At 30.7% G+C, this 20,730-nt stretch overlaps 2 protein-coding genes across 3 annotated transcripts in view; both read left to right on the forward strand.

Moving 5' to 3' along the window:
* The first annotated feature begins 2,943 nt into the window (after positions 1-2,943).
* Positions 2,944-8,823, forward strand: LOC130900200 (polypeptide N-acetylgalactosaminyltransferase 1-like). Its single transcript, XM_057810655.1, has 9 exons — positions 2,944-3,054; positions 3,322-3,462; positions 3,529-3,810; positions 4,108-4,277; positions 4,645-4,960; positions 5,213-5,581; positions 7,174-7,398; positions 8,247-8,418; positions 8,611-8,823. The coding sequence occupies exons 2-9, from the start codon at positions 3,329-3,331 to the stop codon at positions 8,749-8,751; spliced, it is 1,809 nt and encodes a 602-aa protein (XP_057666638.1). The 5' UTR covers positions 2,944-3,054; positions 3,322-3,328; the 3' UTR covers positions 8,752-8,823.
* Positions 8,824-11,456: 2,633 nt separating this feature from the next.
* LOC130900201 (protein split ends-like) overlaps positions 11,457-20,730 on the forward strand; it is a 65,372-nt gene continuing 56,098 nt past the window's right edge. The window contains exon 1 of one of the 2 annotated variants that reach the window (XM_057810656.1): positions 11,457-11,989. In XM_057810656.1, coding sequence (XP_057666639.1) covers positions 11,907-11,989 — 83 coding nt within the window. In that variant the 5' untranslated portion in view covers positions 11,457-11,906. The remainder of the gene's footprint in view (positions 11,990-20,730) is intronic. The other variant, XM_057810658.1, reaches the window with a different exon arrangement.

A 20,730-nucleotide genomic window follows, 5' to 3' on the forward strand; every position in this document is an offset into this window, starting at 1 on the left:
CTCTATCGAATTATTGTTTTAATTTAACTTCAGTATTTACATGAATTATTTTGAAAACACTTGATGTTATCGTGATAAAATTTTCAATGAAAATCATCGATTACATTCTTTCAAATGCCGAATTGGAATTCTTACACTGTCTGAAGCACGTTTCGACATCCAAACTATCGTCTTCAGAGATTGAAAGTTTCAGTTCAGTCTCTCAGAAGGTACTTACAATATAAGAAATGTGGCAACATTGGTTATAAAAACATTTAAAAGCAGCAGACGTAGAGGACGTTGAACTCTAAGATGGGAAACATACATGCGATGATATATGAATATATAAAAGAAGAAGAAAATTGGTTTAAAAAGATTCGACGTAATTATTTAGTTTCTGATTGATATACGGTGTATAATATGTAAATCTACGATCTTTTATTATTAACGTACCCAGGAAAATATTTTAACGAAATCACTTTTTTAAAATATCATCTTCGAGGTAGTGACACTCTTTAACGGTAGACTTTACCGATTATGGAAAAATTTCTAATAAAAAATACCTTTTATACAGTAATATTTTCTTAAAAAAAGCCATTAATTTTGTTTGGCGACAGAAGCAAACATGCAAGTTCACCTTGGAAATGGAAACGATGTTGGCAATGAAAATATATTTCTTTTCACCCTTTACGTTCAAGAAAAACATCCACCGAACTTGTTGCTATTTCTACTTTGATTTTAATGCCATTTTTTGACGTATAAAAGCGACCTTGTCGAAAATGATGAATTAGATTGTGATATTTATATAAAAAAAAAACCAATTTATGCATAGTATAAGCAAATAAACATCGAGAACGTCTACGTATCCAAGTTTCTCGATTATCCCACTCTACTGCAGTCGAATATTGGCCTATGAAGGACCAGGAAAACAGAAAAGCCCAAAACGGTGCTTTAAATCGTGCGACTGACACATATATGACGCTGTCATTGTCAAATCCATATGAAGTACCAACTATGTGTTAAATTTCACGATATTTCGATTAGACAGGAAAAAACGACGGTCATTTAAGTGAAACTACTTTTTTTATTTCCAAAACAATAGATTCGGAACGTGTGTTAATTTATCATTGCTTCTCGATAAAAAAAATACTGTATAATATCAGCAAAGGCTTTAAAATAAATTTTATAAATATACACGCTTCGTAAATTCAAATTTTTTGAAGTTACCCTCGTATAGTATTAAAAACCTCCCCTAATCATTGTCATTGTAATGAAAATGGTCAAGTGGATGAATCAATAACTATACAGAACGTGTAGTAACGGACATTATTTAACCTCTAAATTATCCTGTGCTCCTGTTCGATTTTTCCAACATCGTCCTGAGAGAACGCAGTGGAAAACTCCTTTTTCTGGATCGTCCCTTATCGAATGACTCCGAGGTATATCCTGGAGAAGGACTAGGGGTTTTTCCAAAGGGAAACTTGTACTTCCATAAACCCAGCCATCGGCGGTATCCATAAAGGGAGTATTTCTATCAAAAGAACATGATGGGTGAGAAGGTGAAAACAACCCTTTGAAGCGAGGGAAAATCATCCCAAAGGATTTATACAGATATTTATAATATATTAGGGAATTAAAATTACATTCATTTCAAATACACACCCTCGTATTAAAAAATTTCAAAACATCTTAAAAGACCTGTGATTAATAACTTTAAACAGTTTTTCAGAATTATAAATTGTTTTCTTGTATGTCAATTATTCCCCGTATAATCCGCAGCGTCGATATCAACAGGTGAATAATATAAATAGAAACCAGGTGGCTAGGTGACGTCAGCACGCGGCGCGCGTTAGACGGCGCTCAATTGACGACGCTTCGTACCAGGCAAACATGAATATTGAATAGTGCGAGGGTTGATACCGCCTCCCCCGACCCCTCGACGATATCGTATCGCATTTAGTCGCGTGGCAAAAATAGCACTCGACTTCCCCTGCTTCCCGCAACGTTCTCATTCAATTTGAATACAAGTTCTTACATCTCATTCCGTCGGGAAAGATTTTTTATCAATTTTGATACACCCTGTATAATTTATTATACGTTTAACTAACAAAAATTTCGAATGTTATTGTTGCATTATACTAATTATGAGCTACCCTGTATACGAACATAGTATTAGTAGTTGCTTTGTATCACATATGGCACGCACTTCAAAGTGCGATACCGATTTTCCATTGTATATATATATATATATATATATATATATATATATATATATAGATATAGTTTTCGATGCGGGAAGCCCTACGTTTTGTTTGTTTTCGAATGGGATACAATATGTTTCATGAAATAGGTGGCACGTGCCTTTTTTTATTCGAATGTAAATTTAGTGGGGATGTAACTAACTATATTTACACTTTTCTGTTAACCTGATACAGAGCGTCGAATTTTTAGCTGGATAAAGCGAGGGTACGTCCGGAATACAAATTGGATGCAAAATGATTTCTTCCCATTGAAAATTATTTTTTACGTATATAATATAAATAACAAACTCTTGTAATGAAATTAGTTCAATGTTATTAATTTTTTTTGTTATAAACATTGAGGTTATGTTTACATCGTCTTCGGGATTAAATAAATTCATTATAATTAAATTCACTTTCAATTTTCACAAGTTATTAACTATAATTGTGGAAAATCTACTAATTATATCTTATTTTCTTTTTTAAATATTTTACCAAAACCCAATAAATGCGTGCGACTTCCTTTTAAAAGTCAATCGTCTAAGACGTGGTATTCCGTAAAAGTTCACGGTCATTTATACGAACTACTTCATTATGATACCATCGACTTAAAGTTGAACATTTATAGTATTTATTCAAGTACAGTTGTACTACAGTTAATATTTTATTGGGTGACTATAATTTATCGTAGTTCCGAGTATGTTCAGAACCCTTACGAAACTTTACTTTTTTTTTCTCGATTGTTGCACAAGGAATGAGAGTGTGTATAAGATAAGGTATTATGTCTTATGGTAAAGTTTTTAATATTAGAAAGTTATTTATTATTATTATAAAGGTAAGTTTTGAAAGTTTTTATATTTCCTTATTATAGAAAAATGCACATAAAACTCATATACTCATAGAATAAATGAATTTTCGAAAAAAGATCACTACATTTCCAACCTGTCGTTTCTTCCAGTGTTGCCAAATCAAACGCTACATCCCCAATCTCATTTGTTTAATTTTCTTGGTGTCTATAATCTCAAAAACAGCTAACAACACTTCTAGTTAATTGTAGAATATGTTTTCTATGATTGAATCTTTGTATATGTCTGTATTTCAGATACAGCATGCTTGCTGGAACTTTAAGAAGAGTTAAAAAACTGTGTCCCTCTATACTATTTGTAACAGTAACTGTTATTTTATTATTAAAGATATATTTTTATAAAAAAGACAATGAAATGCATCCGAAACACGTTATAAAGTGAGTAAAGTTCATAAAAAATTATTACAATTCGAAAATTTCACGATATAAGTCACCTTATTTCAGAAAAAAAGATCAGGAAGAGTACGTAGACAAACATGGTATTAGAGTTGTGGTGGGTCATTATAGAGGGGATACGTCACGCGTCGTACCTGCCGCTTCAAATGAAACTATCAATCAAAATAATTTCAATCCATCCCCTAATGCGGGGAAAAATGGACAACCCCTGGTTATCAATAACAAAGATTACGTAAAAACACAACAATTGTACGAAATAAATCAATTCAATTTATTAGTTAGTGATCAAATACCGTTAAATAGAACGTTGCCAGATTTTAGGAGAAAAAGGTAAGTTTAATATAAAATATTACATTCGGTAAAACTAAATTCGAAATTAGTGAACTCGGTATATCTATTAAGTGTAAAATTTAAATTTATTATAGATATTATAAAACAGGGTAGTACTGAGTTATTTGACATACTACGAGGGTCAGTTAAAAAGTTTCCCAACTCAACGTAGAAAGTGTCCGCCATTTTAGTTTCTATTTGACGTGTTTTAAAAGACTTATGATATACGAGGATGGTTCTAAAAATTCTGTTTATACAGCGTTAACAATAATTTTGATTATATTAGTCACATTTCAGATGTAATAAACTTTTTAACGATTACAAATCATATCCTAAAACTAGTATTATTATCGTGTTTCACAACGAAGCGTGGTCAACTTTATTGAGAACAGTTTGGAGCGTCATCAATAGATCCCCAAAAGAATTAATCGAAGAAATAATATTAGTAGATGACGCCAGCGAACGAGGTAAGAGAAAACATCGTGAAACCCTTTAACGCATGCGCACTTTCAAAATTAACATTGACGTTTAACTAAAAGTTGGGTTATGTTACTAATGAGCAGTATGAAAAAGTATATATATATTAATTTAATTTAATTAATTAATTTTTTATTAATATTTAATTAATTAAAATCAGTTAAAATTTTGTATTGGTTATTAACTAATCGATTCTAATTGTGAACCGCGAATATAATGTTGGTAGACGCGTGACGTCATCTTTTTATAAACGAGAACGTTATCGGGCAACCTATTCTCTATTAACCTTGCCGCGTATTAATCTATTCGGATAAGATCGGTTATTATCGTTATTGGAGAAAGTTTTTCTTATTTTAGCTTTTTTACGAAAGCCTTTAGAAGATTATATCAAATCGTTACCGATAAGAGTAATAATATTGAGAAGTGTCGAAAGGATAGGCCTTATAAAAGCTAGGTTAAAAGGAGCTAGAGCCGCAAAAGGGGAGGTACTAACTTTCCTAGACGCCCATTGCGAATGTACGGTCGGTTGGTTAGAGCCTCTTCTACATGTCATAAGTAAAGACAAAACGACCGTAATCTGTCCCACCATAGATATTATTAATCATGATACTTTCGCGTACGTTAAAAGTTTCGAATTGCATTGGGGTGCGTTCAACTGGAATCTTCAATTTAGGTAAAGACGAGGTACATTTTTCGTAGTGGAACTTGAAATACTTGAAATCTGGCAACGCATTTGATATATTCCGAATGTATTTCTTCTGATTTGAACATTCGTAGCTCCACCCAAGTACGTAATAAGATACGAGGGATTGTCAATAGATTCGAGATGTTTGTTTTTTTAAAAGTAGAGATTTCGAGTAGGTCACGTTTTTCTAAACCGATTAATTTGAGAAATAAAAAATTATTGAACGAGAAAAAATTTTAGATGGTATACTTTAGGGGGTGAGCAGATGAAGCGAAGGCAGTACGACATTACTCAGCCGTTTAATTCCCCGGCAATGGCCGGCGGTTTATTCGCTATGGATAGAAACGCGTTTTTCGAATTTGGCGCCTACGATGAGGATATGAATATATGGGGCGGGGAGAATTTGGAAATGTCGTTACGGATATGGCAGTGCGGAGGGAAAATTCAAATATCTCCGTGTTCGAGAGTCGGACATGTTTTCCGAAAATCTTCTCCGTATTCATTTCCGGGGGGATTGGAAAAGACTCTGTATACGAATTTGGCCAGAGTGGCGGTAGTGTGGTTGGACGAATGGGCGGATTTTTTTTTTAAATTCAACGAACAGTCGAGGTAAGATTCATTGGAATTTGTTCAGTGTTTAAGCGTACAATTTCGAAAATTACGCTGTTGCCAAACGTTAATTCTCCCTAGAACTAGGGACATTTGATTACTTAATAAAAAAGAAGAAAGTAAATATTGTCAAATTTATTTTTTCAAAACTAAATGAATTTTAAGATGTTATTAACGAAGACATTGTTGCCAAATGTAATTTTTTTCTCTAAATCTAGGAATTTTTTATGGTTATTAAGATATTTATTGAACTTGCGAAGTTGCCAAACGTAGATTTTCCCCAAATCTAGGAAATTTGACTACTTACTATAAAAAAAGAAAGTAAAAAACATATTTTTTGCAAAACTAGGTGAATTTTTCGATTTTGTGTGTGAAGACATTGTTGCCAGATGCAGGTTTCCCTAGATCTAAGGAAATTTGACGAATTTTTATATTGTTGTCAGAATTTTCCTCAAAATTTGTTGCCAAACTCAATTTTTTCCTTAAATCTTGGATTTTTTATAGTTATTAAGATATTTATTGAAATTGCGATGTTGCCAAACGTAGATTTTTCCCGAAACTAAAGAAATTTGACTACTTACTATAGAAAAATAAAGTAAAAAACATATTTTTTGCAGAACTAGATGAATTTTTTGATTTTTTGTGTGAAGACATTGTTGCCAGATCCAGTTTTCCCTAGATCTAAGGAAATTTGACGAATTTTTAGAATTTAGGACAACTTATGCATTATTGTCAGAATTTTTCAAAAAATTTGTTGTCAAACGTAATTTTTTTCCTTAAATCTTGGATTTTTTATAGTTATTAAGATATTTATTGAAATTGCGATGTTGCCAAACGTATTTTTTCCATAATTAGGTGAATTTTGTGCTTTTTTTGTGCGAAGACATTGTTGCCAGATGCAGTTTTCCCTATATCTAAAGGAATTTGACGAATTTTTGGAATTTAGGACAACTTATGCATTTTAATCAAAATTTTCCTCAAAAGTTGTTGCCGAACGTAATTTTTTCTTTAAATCTACGAATTTTTTCTAGTTATTAAGATATTTACTAAAGTTGCGATGTTGCCAAACGTAGATTTTCCCCAAATCTAGGAAATTTGACTACTTATTATAAAAAAAATTTTTTTCTAGATGTAAGTGTCCCTTATGCCATTATGTTTGAATACATTGTTGCCAAACGTAATTTTTTCCTTAAATCTACGAAATTTTGATAACAAGCCATAAAGAAACAAATCAAAATTGCGGTGTTGCCGAACTTTTTTTTTCCACAAAACTAGGAAAATTTACCGATTTACTATACAAGAATAAATGAAATGTTGCCAAATTTGATCAATGCTTCACTAGAGCTAGGAAAATATGACATTTTGTAACGCCTTGATAATGCAATGCTGCCAAATGCATTTTTTCCTCCGGATTGTGAATATTTTTGATAACTAGCGGTACAAGATGTTGCGATGTTGCCAAACATAATTTTTCCCGAAAACTAGTAAAATTAGTATCACGACGTTGCCGGACGTAGTTTTTCCAAATTTCTAAGGAAATTTGGTATATAGCGGTGTTGCCAGACGTCGTTAGATGTAATTCCTCGTTTTAGGAAAGTGAAGGAGCATCAGAACGTTAGTTCAAGGGTCGATTTGAAAAAGAGATTGAAGTGTAAAAATTTTTCCTGGTATTTGGATAACGTTTGGCCGCAACATTTTTTTCCGAAAGACGATCGATTTTTCGGAAAAATAAAAAATATCGGCAAAAATATGTGCCTTTTGAAACCCGATCAAAAAAATTTCATGAATCAACCGATGGGAAAAGCCACCCTTGACGTGTAAGTAAAACAATCACATATTTTCTTCAATTTGTATATTTATATTTTTCAAATAACTCATTAAATCCCGTTGAAACGCTTTTTTTTAGAAATTTTTGCAATTAAAATCCATAATTACAAGTTTTTTATTCTCACATAAGTGAATAATTACGTCAATATCGATTGACAGTTGACGGCTGACGGTTGACAGTTGACAGCTGACACGTTTCGATGACATCTAGATTAATAATAGCGTGTGTAGTATATATGCAACCAGTAATAATGTGGAAATTACACTTAATCGGAAATTTCGAAAAGAAAAACTCATTATAACCACAAATTTCGTCCAAGGAAAGTATTTTCTTACTTGTATCATCTGACTACACCTCGTATAACGACTGAAAGTTGTAAAATCTTTTCCACCCCGTATAACTAACAAACACCGCTCTTATGGCGTTGTTATTACAATTTATCTTCATCAAATTGAAGTATACGTCACTTTTATAAAGGTAAATTACCCCTAAAATGCCTTTTTGGTCAATCAAAAACTAACTTTTTTGACGTTATTACCACTTTTCACTTTTTATACGAATATACCCCGTATATGACTTTCCAGTATATAACCGCCGCGTGACTACACCTGGTATATCAATATTTTGACAACTATACATCGTGTGTTGCCATCATAATGATTTCGTTGCCCCTCGTATAAATAACGAACCCCGTATACCTACAATCCAAATAAATTCATAGATCTCTTGCTTACGTCACACTGACACATCACTGAATTTCCGATACCCTGTAATGGCGAACTCTCACTTCCGCTTCGTAACAAAGGTCACTGATCGACTTAAATATTACAATTTTAGATGTTTAGATGAGATCGAAATAGAAATGTTTATCATGACAAAAGAGGGTTACATAATGACGGACGATTCCATTTGTTTGGACGCACCAGAAAAACCAAAAAGTGGTTCGATGAAAGTTCGAATTGTCGCCTGTCATTTTATCAGTAGACAGAAGTGGGAATACGATAAAAAGGTAGGCAACTCACACGTTTTCGTATACGCTACACCAACCATTGAATTAAAAGTAAAATTCATCAACATCAACACACGTTTCTGACTTTAATTGATTCCAATATCGCACTGGTGCTACACCAGAACAGTTGACAGTGACATTAATGACATTATTCAGTGTACTTGTGTCTAAATAATTATTTATTATTATTAGACAAAAGAAATACGACATGTAACCAATCAAAAATGTCTGGATGTGAAAACTTCCATGGGATCTGTTCAAGAAGTTCTTATAAACGATTGTGATAAAAGGAAAACTCAACAATGGATTTTAGAAGATGTATCTTGGAAATAAATGCTTTCTTAATATTTAAAAATGTTATCTATATTTTTTTTAATAAAATGATATTTTTTGGTTTTTATTTAATTACTACTAAAATTTTACTAACTGAAAATCAACATTTAGTCAAAGTGACACACAAAAGTATTTTTCAAACATACGTTCTTAAAACATTTCAATTTGAAAAGTGTGACATGATCGTTTCCTGTAGTTGAATTGATTTCTGTTCCAACTACTCGCAAGTAGATGTCAGGAGTGTAGCAATTAGATGAAAAACATTTCCGACATAATTTTAACAGTTTCATCTTTATAAAATATAAAAAAAAAACTTATTTTACTTTCAATTAATTAGGAATTTTGATTGGATTTTGATAAACAATCGATTTGAAACAATTTTATTGTTTACTGTAATTGAGCTCACTTTAATAGTTATCATCATATATAGATGTCGTTAATTCTCAAATTAATACAAATTTTTAATTGATTATAATTTTGCAATAAATTATGTATACCAAATATGTTCATTTTACGTGGGTAGTTCGATATTAATAAAATTTAATAAATACAAACTACTATTTTGATTTAAATGGCGCCATCTAGTTGTTGTTATACTAAATCACTCCAAATTGAAGTATACTGTGTAAAGTTTCCTTCCTTTTAATTTTGCTCAGATTTATGTATTTTATTTTTTCACATGTAGATGTCAGTAGTGTTTAAGTAATAGAAATTCCAAAAAAATGAACTGGAAAATCAGTACTGTTATTGTTATAAAAACGATTAAAGTATCAAATTAATTGATAATCCATTTATACAAAATGAAACAATACAAAGCGGTAATTTATAAATAATACATATTCTTAACAATGGACGATTCTAGGATAGATTGGACACGTCGATGTATAATATAATTTTAATTATCTTTTAAATACATGACACATCAAAAATTGAGTTGATATTATGTAGTGAAATCATTCACTTTCAAGTCAGTATTTAATTTACTAGAAAAACAATTGATTGGAAAAGTACTATTATTTGGTTCGTGACAGGTCCGTATTCAGCCATTAGTTGAAACATGTTTAATTAAAATACTAATTGAAATATAATGACAAAAGTTGACTATTGTCTCTATTTGCCGAATCAAACTGCTTGTTGTCTATTTTAATAGATATTATATGCGAAAATTAAAAAGAATAACCATTGTTTTGAAGTGGACTAGACCGAAACTGAATTTCATCGTGCGAATATAAAATGTTTTCGTAATCGTTTTTGAATACAAAGTCATGTCTTACTTTTTTTTATTCAAATACGAGAATGGTTTATTTTTGTTATACATGCCTTGATATGATATATTTTCAAGTCGAATAGTATCAATTTGTATACGAGTAAACAAAAAAATATAACCATGAGTTCGGTCCTGGTAAAGTATTTCTAGATCCGTCAAAAAAGGTGTGTTAACTGATTTATTTTTCCGAAGTACAAAACTATAACAAGTTGTAAATTAACAAAATTGTTTTTTTATAACACAAACAAATATAATAACAAAAATATGTCAAAGCTTCACACAAATTCGATGAAGAGATGTCCAAATCTAGAACAAATATCAAATTATATTCATAAATCTATACAAAAACTCATAATAATGATTTTCAACCAAAAATCAATATTACTGATATATTATTATTGTGTGAAAAAAATTTTTGACACCCTGTAACTAATCACCAAATAATAATTCGAAGGGTTAATAGTTCTTCTAAATTTTCCATCTATATAGTAAATTTCTACATTATTTGAGGTTTTTTCCATTTTCTTTAATGAATTAGAAATTCTACTATGATAAAAACACGTGTAATATACATTTTCTCGTTCATATAAGTAATTATATACATTTTTATACAAAATATAAAAGTTTTTTCGATTTCGAGAAAAATAAAAAACACGACAACGCCGCACTTATACCGTTGTACAGTTGTTGAACGACTCCGACATTCTTCCTTACCCACCCATATCTAGAAAGTAGACTCGACCGAGCCTCAATTAAAACAGCCTACTATGCGTTCCAAAAAGATTTCGCCGTCGACGTACACAAGCTTCAAAGTCGACGTGTTATTTTGAGAATTTCACATTTTTTTTTATTTTTTTGTTGTCTATTTGCCTTAAAAAACCAAAGTTCATTTAACAAAACAACCAAATTTAAATATTTCGAAACGTTATTATCCAAAAAGTACAATAAATAGATATATCTTAAAAGGATTATATTCGATAAAGTAAAAAAATGTAAACGCATAAAGTAATTATTATAATGTTTGAATTAAACAAAAAACGTGGAATAAAAAACATTATGCTTGAAATGTAGGTATTTCAAATATATAAGTAACTTGTTTTTTAAATATACATTTTTTCGGTTATAGCAGAAACGACGTTTTTTAAATATTGGATGTAATTTGCTTAAAAGGTTATTTTATAAGTACGATAAAATCATCGGTTCGGTTGAGGTTCGATATAAAAATAGCTCCAATAGTAAATTATGTACCTACATAATTCTTTCACGGTATCTGGCTAATTCAGTATAGGAACAGAGAGTGGATTGGATGATTATAATACAAATCGATATTATTTTCCAGCGTGGCATCACGGACGAAAACAAACAATATATCGTAATAATTATAAAAATAGAACGAATTTTGTAGGAATGCTAGTAGCGTATCGCAAGCGCCCGAAAAGTCCAGTAGAGAGAGACGAAATATAAAGGAAAGGTATAGCGTGGTACACGAAATCGTCCGATTTCAACACGACGTACGTTCGAGGTGATCTTTGTCTTGAGCGTGTTGTAGAGCGTAAGTCGTTGATGAATCTCGATTTCGAGCACAAGGCGTTGCAGCACATTTCGAACCAGAAGCGCGATCCCAGTACGTTGTGTAGAGCCAGCGAAAATGAAGTGAATACATAGCTCGGCACAGTGCTAAAAGTGTAAAAAAATAGTGAAAAAAGCGTTAATTTGGAGTGTTTTACAGGAAGTGGGTGTCGATATGTGAAGTGGTATTGTGTGGAAAACCGAAGTTAGTTCGACAACAGTGCGGCGTCAAAATGAAGTTGAAACGGCTGTGTTTTTTTGTGAAATAGTGTCTGTGCGACGAAAAACAAAAATTCCTCAATGTGGTGTTTAGGGCAAAATGGTCAGAGAGACTAGACACTTGTGGGTAGGAAATTTACCCGAGAATATACGAGAAGAAAGAATTCGAGAACATTTTAAACGGTAAATATATACTTATATACATATTTTTTACAGGAATATTATCGATATTATAGTCTTAAAATTCAACCATTTGCCTAACAATATCGGATTGTGCAACCAAACGTAAACGTCAAGTCGCAGCTACAATTTTATGCTACAAGCAACAGCAGCCTTGTTATATACGTGTTCCATTTTGTATAACCTACAAATTTTAATATAATTCCGTTACTACTATCGAAATTATTTTTATTTTATTTTAAATATACTAGTAAGTGTTTTTTCTATAAATAAATAAGCTGTTTCTAATTCCGATAAATGCCTTTTCGTAGGTGTACTTAACTAACAAATTTAAATTTTCTACGCAGTTAAATGTTTTATATTAGGTTCAATGTGGTTTAATTAATTTTTTCAATCACTACGATGAGTCTATCCAGACACTTGGAATTTACAGTTCATTTGAAGAGACTGAATTGTTGCTTATCAAAAACTTATCTTTTATAGCAGCAAATAACTGATAAAGTATCTTCTAAGTCATCATCTATGTTTAGCTTGAACAACTTCATCAACCTATTTATATAACCAAATCCCTTATCATATTTTTAAGTTAAACAAATCAAAATTTACTATATACGACGTTTATATATAATAACAGTTGTTATATTTTGTTTCCTAAATCGTTCTTTGTTTCGTTATTGTGACTTACTTGGTTTGGTTTCTTCTAACTTTATTTTTACACATAGTTTTTGTTGTATATCTATTATTTTTTCAATTTCAATAGTTTAAAGTAATTAGAAATAAATATTAATCTAATTCCATGAATTTTCCACTCTAAATTCGTTGGGTTTTGTACAAATTATCGAATTAATATAAATTGTTATCTTATATAGCAACTCGACAGATAAAATTCCATATATTTCTTATTATCTGCCTTATTTCAGCGAAATATTTCCTAAATCAATCTAAAATTTACGAAAAATAATCATTTTTCTCAATTGAACACTTTTTGGTTTCTATCGAGTATTATTTTAATGATATCCATAAATGTTCGATCTGTATAAACAATTTTTTTTTTTTTTTTCTATAAGTGTATTTTTTTGTGAGTTTCAAAGGTAAGTTTGTGCATTTTCATTTCAGGCAATCGATTTTTTTTTTGTGAAACGATAAAATAAGTATATTCTTCTGTTTTTTATTTTATTAACAAGTAAATACACGTGTTATAAAATAATATATGAAAATTAATGTTATTATGAATCATAAACAAAATAATTTGCGTTTGAATAAATTGTAAATGTAAATTCTAAAGAAATATTTCATCCAATACTGCGGGAATTGAGAGAAAATTGGCAACAAAGCATATGTTTTGGTAGTTGGTATAATTGATTATGACGATGTGTTTTTAGAATAAAGCGTTACACGATTACAGCGTTGCCACGTCTAATAATGAAAAATTTTAATAATTATGATCGGTTATTTAGTAAAATCAAATATACATGAAATATGAAAAATTTATTTACCGTGGTAGGCGAAAAATATTTTTTAACGTACTTTCTTTTGGAATTTCTCCAATGGAATGGCGCAAAATAAATTTATTTCTTTATTTTGGCAAGCTTGTTTTCGTCGACATCATTGCTATTTTGTATTTCTAAAATTAAAAAAAAAATATGGATATATCCCACATGTGCAGTCATATAAATATTTATCATTTCGCCAGTCTACTGAAAATACTCATTATTTACAGGGTCTTTGCAAATTTATGCAACAAAATATATAAGGTGGACTAAAATTGAGTTTCATTTTATATAATTTCACCCTCGTAAAATGTACCAGGACTATTTAAAAAATAGTTTTAACACGTGTATTGAATTGCCATGATCTTGTAAAGGTTTTTCTAAAGATACTGTTTGCATTATGATGTTGAGATAACTTAGACCACATGTCAGGTGCTTATTTCTTCTTCTTGAACGATATAAATTATTTTTTCTGAATTCTTATATTTTCCTCATAATTTTTTTTACTAGATTGTTGTTGACCTTGAACGTATTCGAAAGTTTATTATAGAATCGCCCTGTATATAAAATAGCTAATAGAGAAGGTTGATTTACAATTCCTTGTTCAGTACGGTCTCAATTCTGTTTATAACGTAAGCAATAATCTCGGGTTTTGACAAAAGGTCCCTTCAGATAGATAATACTAAGAATTTTTACCTGTGCAATTTAGGTACCTCCAGATTTTAAAAGAGCTGGTCTATAAAAAAAAATACACATAAAAGGCAGGTACCTGATTTAAGAGTGAAAAAAATCTGTACATCGTGAGGAAATTTATATTTTATTACCTACAAAGATTTGTTCTCGAGAACAATGATGAAACACCCTTCGTTTTGAGTTCAGAATTCTTGGTGCTACAAGGACTCAACGTTTTTAATCGCCAGAGCTCCTGGTTGGCGTCTAGAGTGTGGAGAAGCCTGTAGATATTGATTTTCGACTTCTGTAGGTTGGAATGTTCGGGAAAGACATGCTTCCCTTTGTTTGCACTACCTCCAAAGAGACGAGTTTCAATAAATTTGCGTCTGGAGGCGCACTTTGAGCTAAAGAACCGCGTCTACGTGTCGATTAGGTCTTGTAGAAACCACTCTAAGTGGGATTAAGCTGGACAGCTCGGTATGTCGTGGTAGTATCGGTGAAATTGTTATTTTAACAATTTGCAAGAACGAAAACTATTCAAGAAAAGATGACTGGGTCTAAAAAGCATGTATACAGCACGTTTTTGCTTAACTAGGACTAAACTACAATCATAAACATCGAAGAATAATTCACGAGCCTGTAGATATTGATTTTAAACTTCTGTAGGTTAAAATGTTCGGGAAAGACATGCTTCCCGTTGTTTGCACTACCTCCAAAGAGACGAGTTTCAATAAATTTACGTCCTGAGCGTCTGGAGGCGCATTCTGAGCTCAAGAACCGCGTCCACGTGTCGAGTAGGTCTTGTAGACACTACTCTAGGTGGGATTAAGTTTGATTTTCGGTTTGTAAAACACCGATTTGAACTAGAAATTTGTTAAAATATATAATTTTTAAATTTAAATGGTGTGGGCAGAAATTTTTGACGGGCAGTGTATATTATATTTGAAATGTATTGGTTCAAGGTTGGATTTTCAGCGTTTCGAAGACGATGTATTTGAGTTCCACACATAGACGAGTCTCCGATTTAATTTTAGATCGAGAAAAGTATCTGGCAACCGGCATATTATTTATTTAATGTTTCTCTTCCTTTCTAGTTTGAATGCCTCGTTGAGATGAGTTAAGACAAGGTGAAACTGACGGTCGTTTTTATTTTCATTGCCTCTATATAATTCGAACGATATTTTTATATCGATTTTATTAAATCGAATGATAAAAAATGTAATATTTGGAAAAATTGATGAAAATTTATTTATTTCGAATGTTCTTGTAAAACAATTTGACTACCGCTGATTTAACTGTCTATAATTGTGTTAATACGTATGTATACGAGGGTCGCTATATAAATTTTGAGTTAGACAGTCGTAGAAAATCGTACGACAAGTCTTTCTGAGTACGTTCACCATTACAAATGTCAATGTCAGATTCGACATATTCACGTCAGTGTTGCCATATCTCGAAATTTAAATAGAAACAATTTATGATTGCGTTTCAAAATTATTTTAATGAAATGGACCTTGATCGGTGAAAATTCACTTTATTAATGAAGAAAATAAACATTATCTTGACATTATTACAAAACTATCATTTACGTAAAATGCTTTAATAGCAATGTTAATTATGACCTTGGATATATAGACATTGTAAACTGGCCCACGCATTCAATGCACTAACCAATACTTTCCAATTAATTCAAATGTTTAAATCCTTCTCTTTTTCGAAATAATACCTGTCACTATGTGATCCCCTGGACAGACCCAGAGATGGCAGTAGTTATATTTGGTAAAAATAATGTTGAATTTTGGCGCCAAACTTGGACAACTTTTGGAACCGTCCTCGTATGTTTAATAAGATATATAATCGTTCATTAAAAATTGAACGTATGTCGTTTTCATTTATTTATATAGGTCGAAAATTGGTTAATGCGTTAAAAAAAATATTATACAGGGTGCAATGTATAATTCGAATTCTTAAATTGATTTTTTCAAAACCGATCCTGGGACTATCTTCACGAATTATAGGGGAACAAAATTGAATTCGAAATACGTCGAAAATCATAAAAAGCATTCGCGATTAAATTCCAATTTTGACCAATACGAATATTTCGAATATTTGTGAATGAACTTTTCGAATAGCACTCGTATAACAACAAATTCTGAGTACGTTCGACAACATTGTCGCGTATGTCGTTTTCATTTATTTATATACGTCGAAAATCGGTTAATGCGTTTAAAAAATTATTATACAGGGTGTAATATATAATAAGAATTCTTAAACTGATTTTTTAAAAACCGATCCTGGGATTATCTTCACGAATTATATCCTGTAACGAAGTGGGAATAATATTGAATTCGAAATACGTCGAAAATCATAAAAAACATTCGCGATTAAATTCCAATTTTGACCAATACGAATATTTCGAATATTTGTAAATGAACTTTTCGAATAGCACTCGTATAACAACATTGTGGCGTATGTCGTTTTAATTTTTTATTTATATACGTCGTAAATCGGTTAATGCGTGTAAAAAAATTATTATACAGGGTGTAATATATAATTCGAATTCTTAAATTGAATTTCCCAAAACCGGTCCTGTGTTTTTGGTTATTTCAAGTGATGAATTCCAAGAGAATATATTCGTTTAGAAAAAAAAATGATTCACGACATCTCGTAGGTATGTGCTAAGCCCCGTTTTAATTTGCGCTCCTTTCCTTTATCAACTAAAATTTTACGTGTGCATGTTGAGACGCTATTTAATAAACGTTGCCCTATCACGTCGAACTCGTTCCGTTTAGCATTCGCCACTCACTCAAAACGATCACCATTGTAACGTTTTGTGTTTCATTAAATAAATTAACATGAAATATCACGCCCTCTATTTGCATGTACCACGTGGGGTCCGCAAATGTCAGCGACAACTCTGATATAAAGTTCATCAATTATAATAACAATGTTGTGTATGTTTTTCGATAGGTGCGCCATTTTATTATGCCGAGTAGACCGTTGAAATCGTGTGCGTAGATACAATGAGATTGAGCAGTCTATTATTTTCGCTGACAATACGAAATTGAAGTGAAAAATTCGACGACCAGTAGCAAATATCGATACAACAAATGATATGTCATGTGTATGTACTAACTAGAAAGTCTGAATGCCCTCAAAACACCTTGCATCCGGTCGAAAGTCGAATATATGAAATGAATCACCTGTAACTACGCAACTATAATGTTAAATACGTAAAAACATTCCCTATTATTAAAATAATATCTAGTTTTTCATATATTTGCATCTATATGTTAAACAATTCTATCAATCAGACCTCGCCTTGTTTGTCCGAGTTTTTCGTACATTTCATTTTTTTAGATAACAACTTTCCCACTTTCCCCCATTTCTTATATAAATAGATAGACTAAAACTACAAAGTTTTTTTAATTATATTTTCAAATAATTATGTTGTCCACCCGGTACAAAGTTTTGTTGAAAATATGATTTAGTTGAAACGTTGATAAAATTTTTTTCAAACGTTCCTCAACCTACAATAACTTGAACTATTATATATAATAACCTAAAAGATGACGAAATTGCACAGACACACACACACACACACACAATTAATTTTTAAATAGAAATTTCAGTTGCAAAAGAACCAGGTCAACAACCTCCTGGCACTTAATATCGGTCGGTAAAAACGCATACTGTATTTTTTAATAGCGCAAGTAGTTATTTGCATTTTATTCAATATTTAAATCAGTTAAATATATCTAGTTTCATCTTAAATAAACTTCATTTATATGATACAAAAAATAGACATTATTGCCAAATCGTTAAATCATATGAAAGTACGCAAAACTATGCTTATAATTAGCTGTGATTATGAAAATTAAACAACAAGCTTTTAGCTGTTGTCAATTCGTAAATAAACGATGGAGGTCTAACCATCACGTGACTAAAATAAAATGTCTCTCAATCCAATAGAAATAATCGTCCAAATCCAAAGGTCGGTTTATTACGAATTCGTAATTAAAAAAGAAATTACAACTTTTTTAATTGTTTGATTTTCGGACGAACTATATCATGTAGCGAAATGGGACCGAGATTGATTTCGGAATATGTCGAAAGTCATATGTCAATGTCAGATTAGACATAGCTTAAAACTTAAGTAACAGTCTATGTATTGACTATTTGCGAGTTTAATGATTCTATTAATTTTCTATTACACCTGGTATGTATCTAAAAAAAATTTTAGTGATATTATACAGTGAACTGAACGTTCTGAATACGTCCACCATTAAAAATGATCGAACTTTATGATTCCAATGACAGATTTGACATATTCATATCGATGGTACCAAATTTCAAATGAAGTAAATTTAGTTTGCCATTTTTATTTTTCTATTTAAAGTTTCCATTATTACCAATCTTTCTAACGTAATGAGTCAAGGTCACGAAGAGGTCATATCATTATAAAAATTATACTAATATACCTACATAAACATATTACATATTATAACAGGGTACCGTTTCTTAAATATTTCATTGGGAATCAAACTAAATAAAACCGCCGGGACATAAATTAAAAGCGGATAATAAAATTTATTTATCAAAGAAACGATACTTCGTTCAACCAACGGTCGGGTTTGTTGTATATAACGTTAGTTTACTCGTTTCACCTCGAACGAACGCGACGTTGCCGCTACTACATTTGACTAACACCTCGTTGTTTTCTGAATAAGGTTATTACTTATATGACGCATTTTTTCGAACTTATAACAGTAATTGATTTAGAAAAGTTTATCGACTCTTGAATAATTATAATTCTAGGAAAATAAAAAGATATATATTTACCTTTTGTATGTTTTAATATGTTTTTAAACAAAGCAAATAAAAACTATGATATTTGGACAAGTTTTTTTGAATACTGATGTACGAAGGGTTTATCTTTGTTTTATATAAAAGTGACTGGTTACCAAATCAGGCGTGCAGTGTGGTAGGAACGTCAATTCATGTTTTTTTTTCTAGAAATTGATTTTTTTTATACGAAAAATGAAAAACATTTCAAATACATAAAAGATAAAATATTATCTGATTGATAACCTTCAAAATAAGATTTAAATTGTGTTTAAACAAGATACTTATTATGTAAATCATGTAAAGTGCATCGTATAATATGTAATGCACGTAATTATATAAGACTAAACAATATAAAAAAATCATAACAGAACCTTAAATAATATTTATCAAAGAAATCTCCATCCCTATATATATAAAGGTCCTACGATTGTATAAATAATTAATTTTAATCCTGATCCACACTTAAAGATACAATCATCGGAAAAACCATTACAATATCTGTAGAGGTATACAGGTTGTCCCATTACGAGTTAAAACTATTTGTATATGGCAAAATACTTATAGTAAAATCAGAAAAATGTCTACGTTTGGGTTTTCGGATACGATCTTTTTAACTAAAATATTTTCAAAGATGGCCGTCTTCCGGTTCTACCGGAAGTCGACTGTAACTTTGTTATTTTATATGGAACACCCTGTAAATTAATACATTTTTTAAATCTACGTAAAAGTTTAGTATACTTTTGTCGAAAAACTTTTTTCGAAAAATGTATATTTTTTGAGTTATTAATTTTTTTGTAAAAATTGCAGACCCTTATAAATTATTTTTTTACGAGGATACCCTTAAATATATTAAAATGTTTTCTATTCGGTTGCTTTTAGTAAAGTTAGATGTATTTGAATCTATATTGAAAAAATTTTTCTTTTTATACAGGGTGTGTATGAAAACTGTTCAAAGTTTAATTTCATAAATATCAAATATTTTTATTTTTTTAAATAGAACCACCCGGTTTTTTCTATCTTAATACATTCAGGGGTAAAAAATAAGGCAAATTCATGTATACTTTCCTATACCTAAACCTTACCGTTATCCAGATATTAAATGTTTTCTGTAAATTTTGCAGGTGTGGTCTAAATTTTATTTTGACCCGTTGATACAAGCACTAAGACATTACAGAAAACAGGTTTAGATATAGGTATACATGAATGTGCCTTATTTTTTACTCCTGAATGCATTAAAATAGAATAAACCGTGTGGTTCTAATTAAGAAAATAAAGAAAATTGATATTTATAAAGTTGAACTTCGAACACTGTTTATACACACCCTGTATGGAATGAAAAAGTTTTCAACATATATTCAAATACGTCTGACCTTGCTTAAAGCAACCGAACAGAAACCATTTTCATATCCTTAAGGGCAACTTCGTAAAAAAATATTTTATAAGGGTCTGCAATGGTGAAATTTTTTACAAAAAAATTAATAACTCAAAAATTATGCATTTTTCGAAAAAAGTTTTTAGACAAAAGTATGCTAAAATTTTACGTAGATTTCAAAAATGTATTATTATACAGGGCGTTCCATATAAAATAACAAAGTTACAGTCGACTTCCGGTAGAACCGGAAGACTGCCATCTTTGAAAATATTTTAGTTAAAAAGATCGTATCCGAAAACCTATACATAGAAATTTTCATGATTTTACTATAAATATTTTTTCATATACAGAAAGTTTTAACT

Source organism: Diorhabda carinulata, chromosome 12 (assembly GCF_026250575.1).
Source record: "Diorhabda carinulata isolate Delta chromosome 12, icDioCari1.1, whole genome shotgun sequence".
Taxonomy (NCBI): Eukaryota; Metazoa; Arthropoda; class Insecta; order Coleoptera; family Chrysomelidae; genus Diorhabda; species Diorhabda carinulata.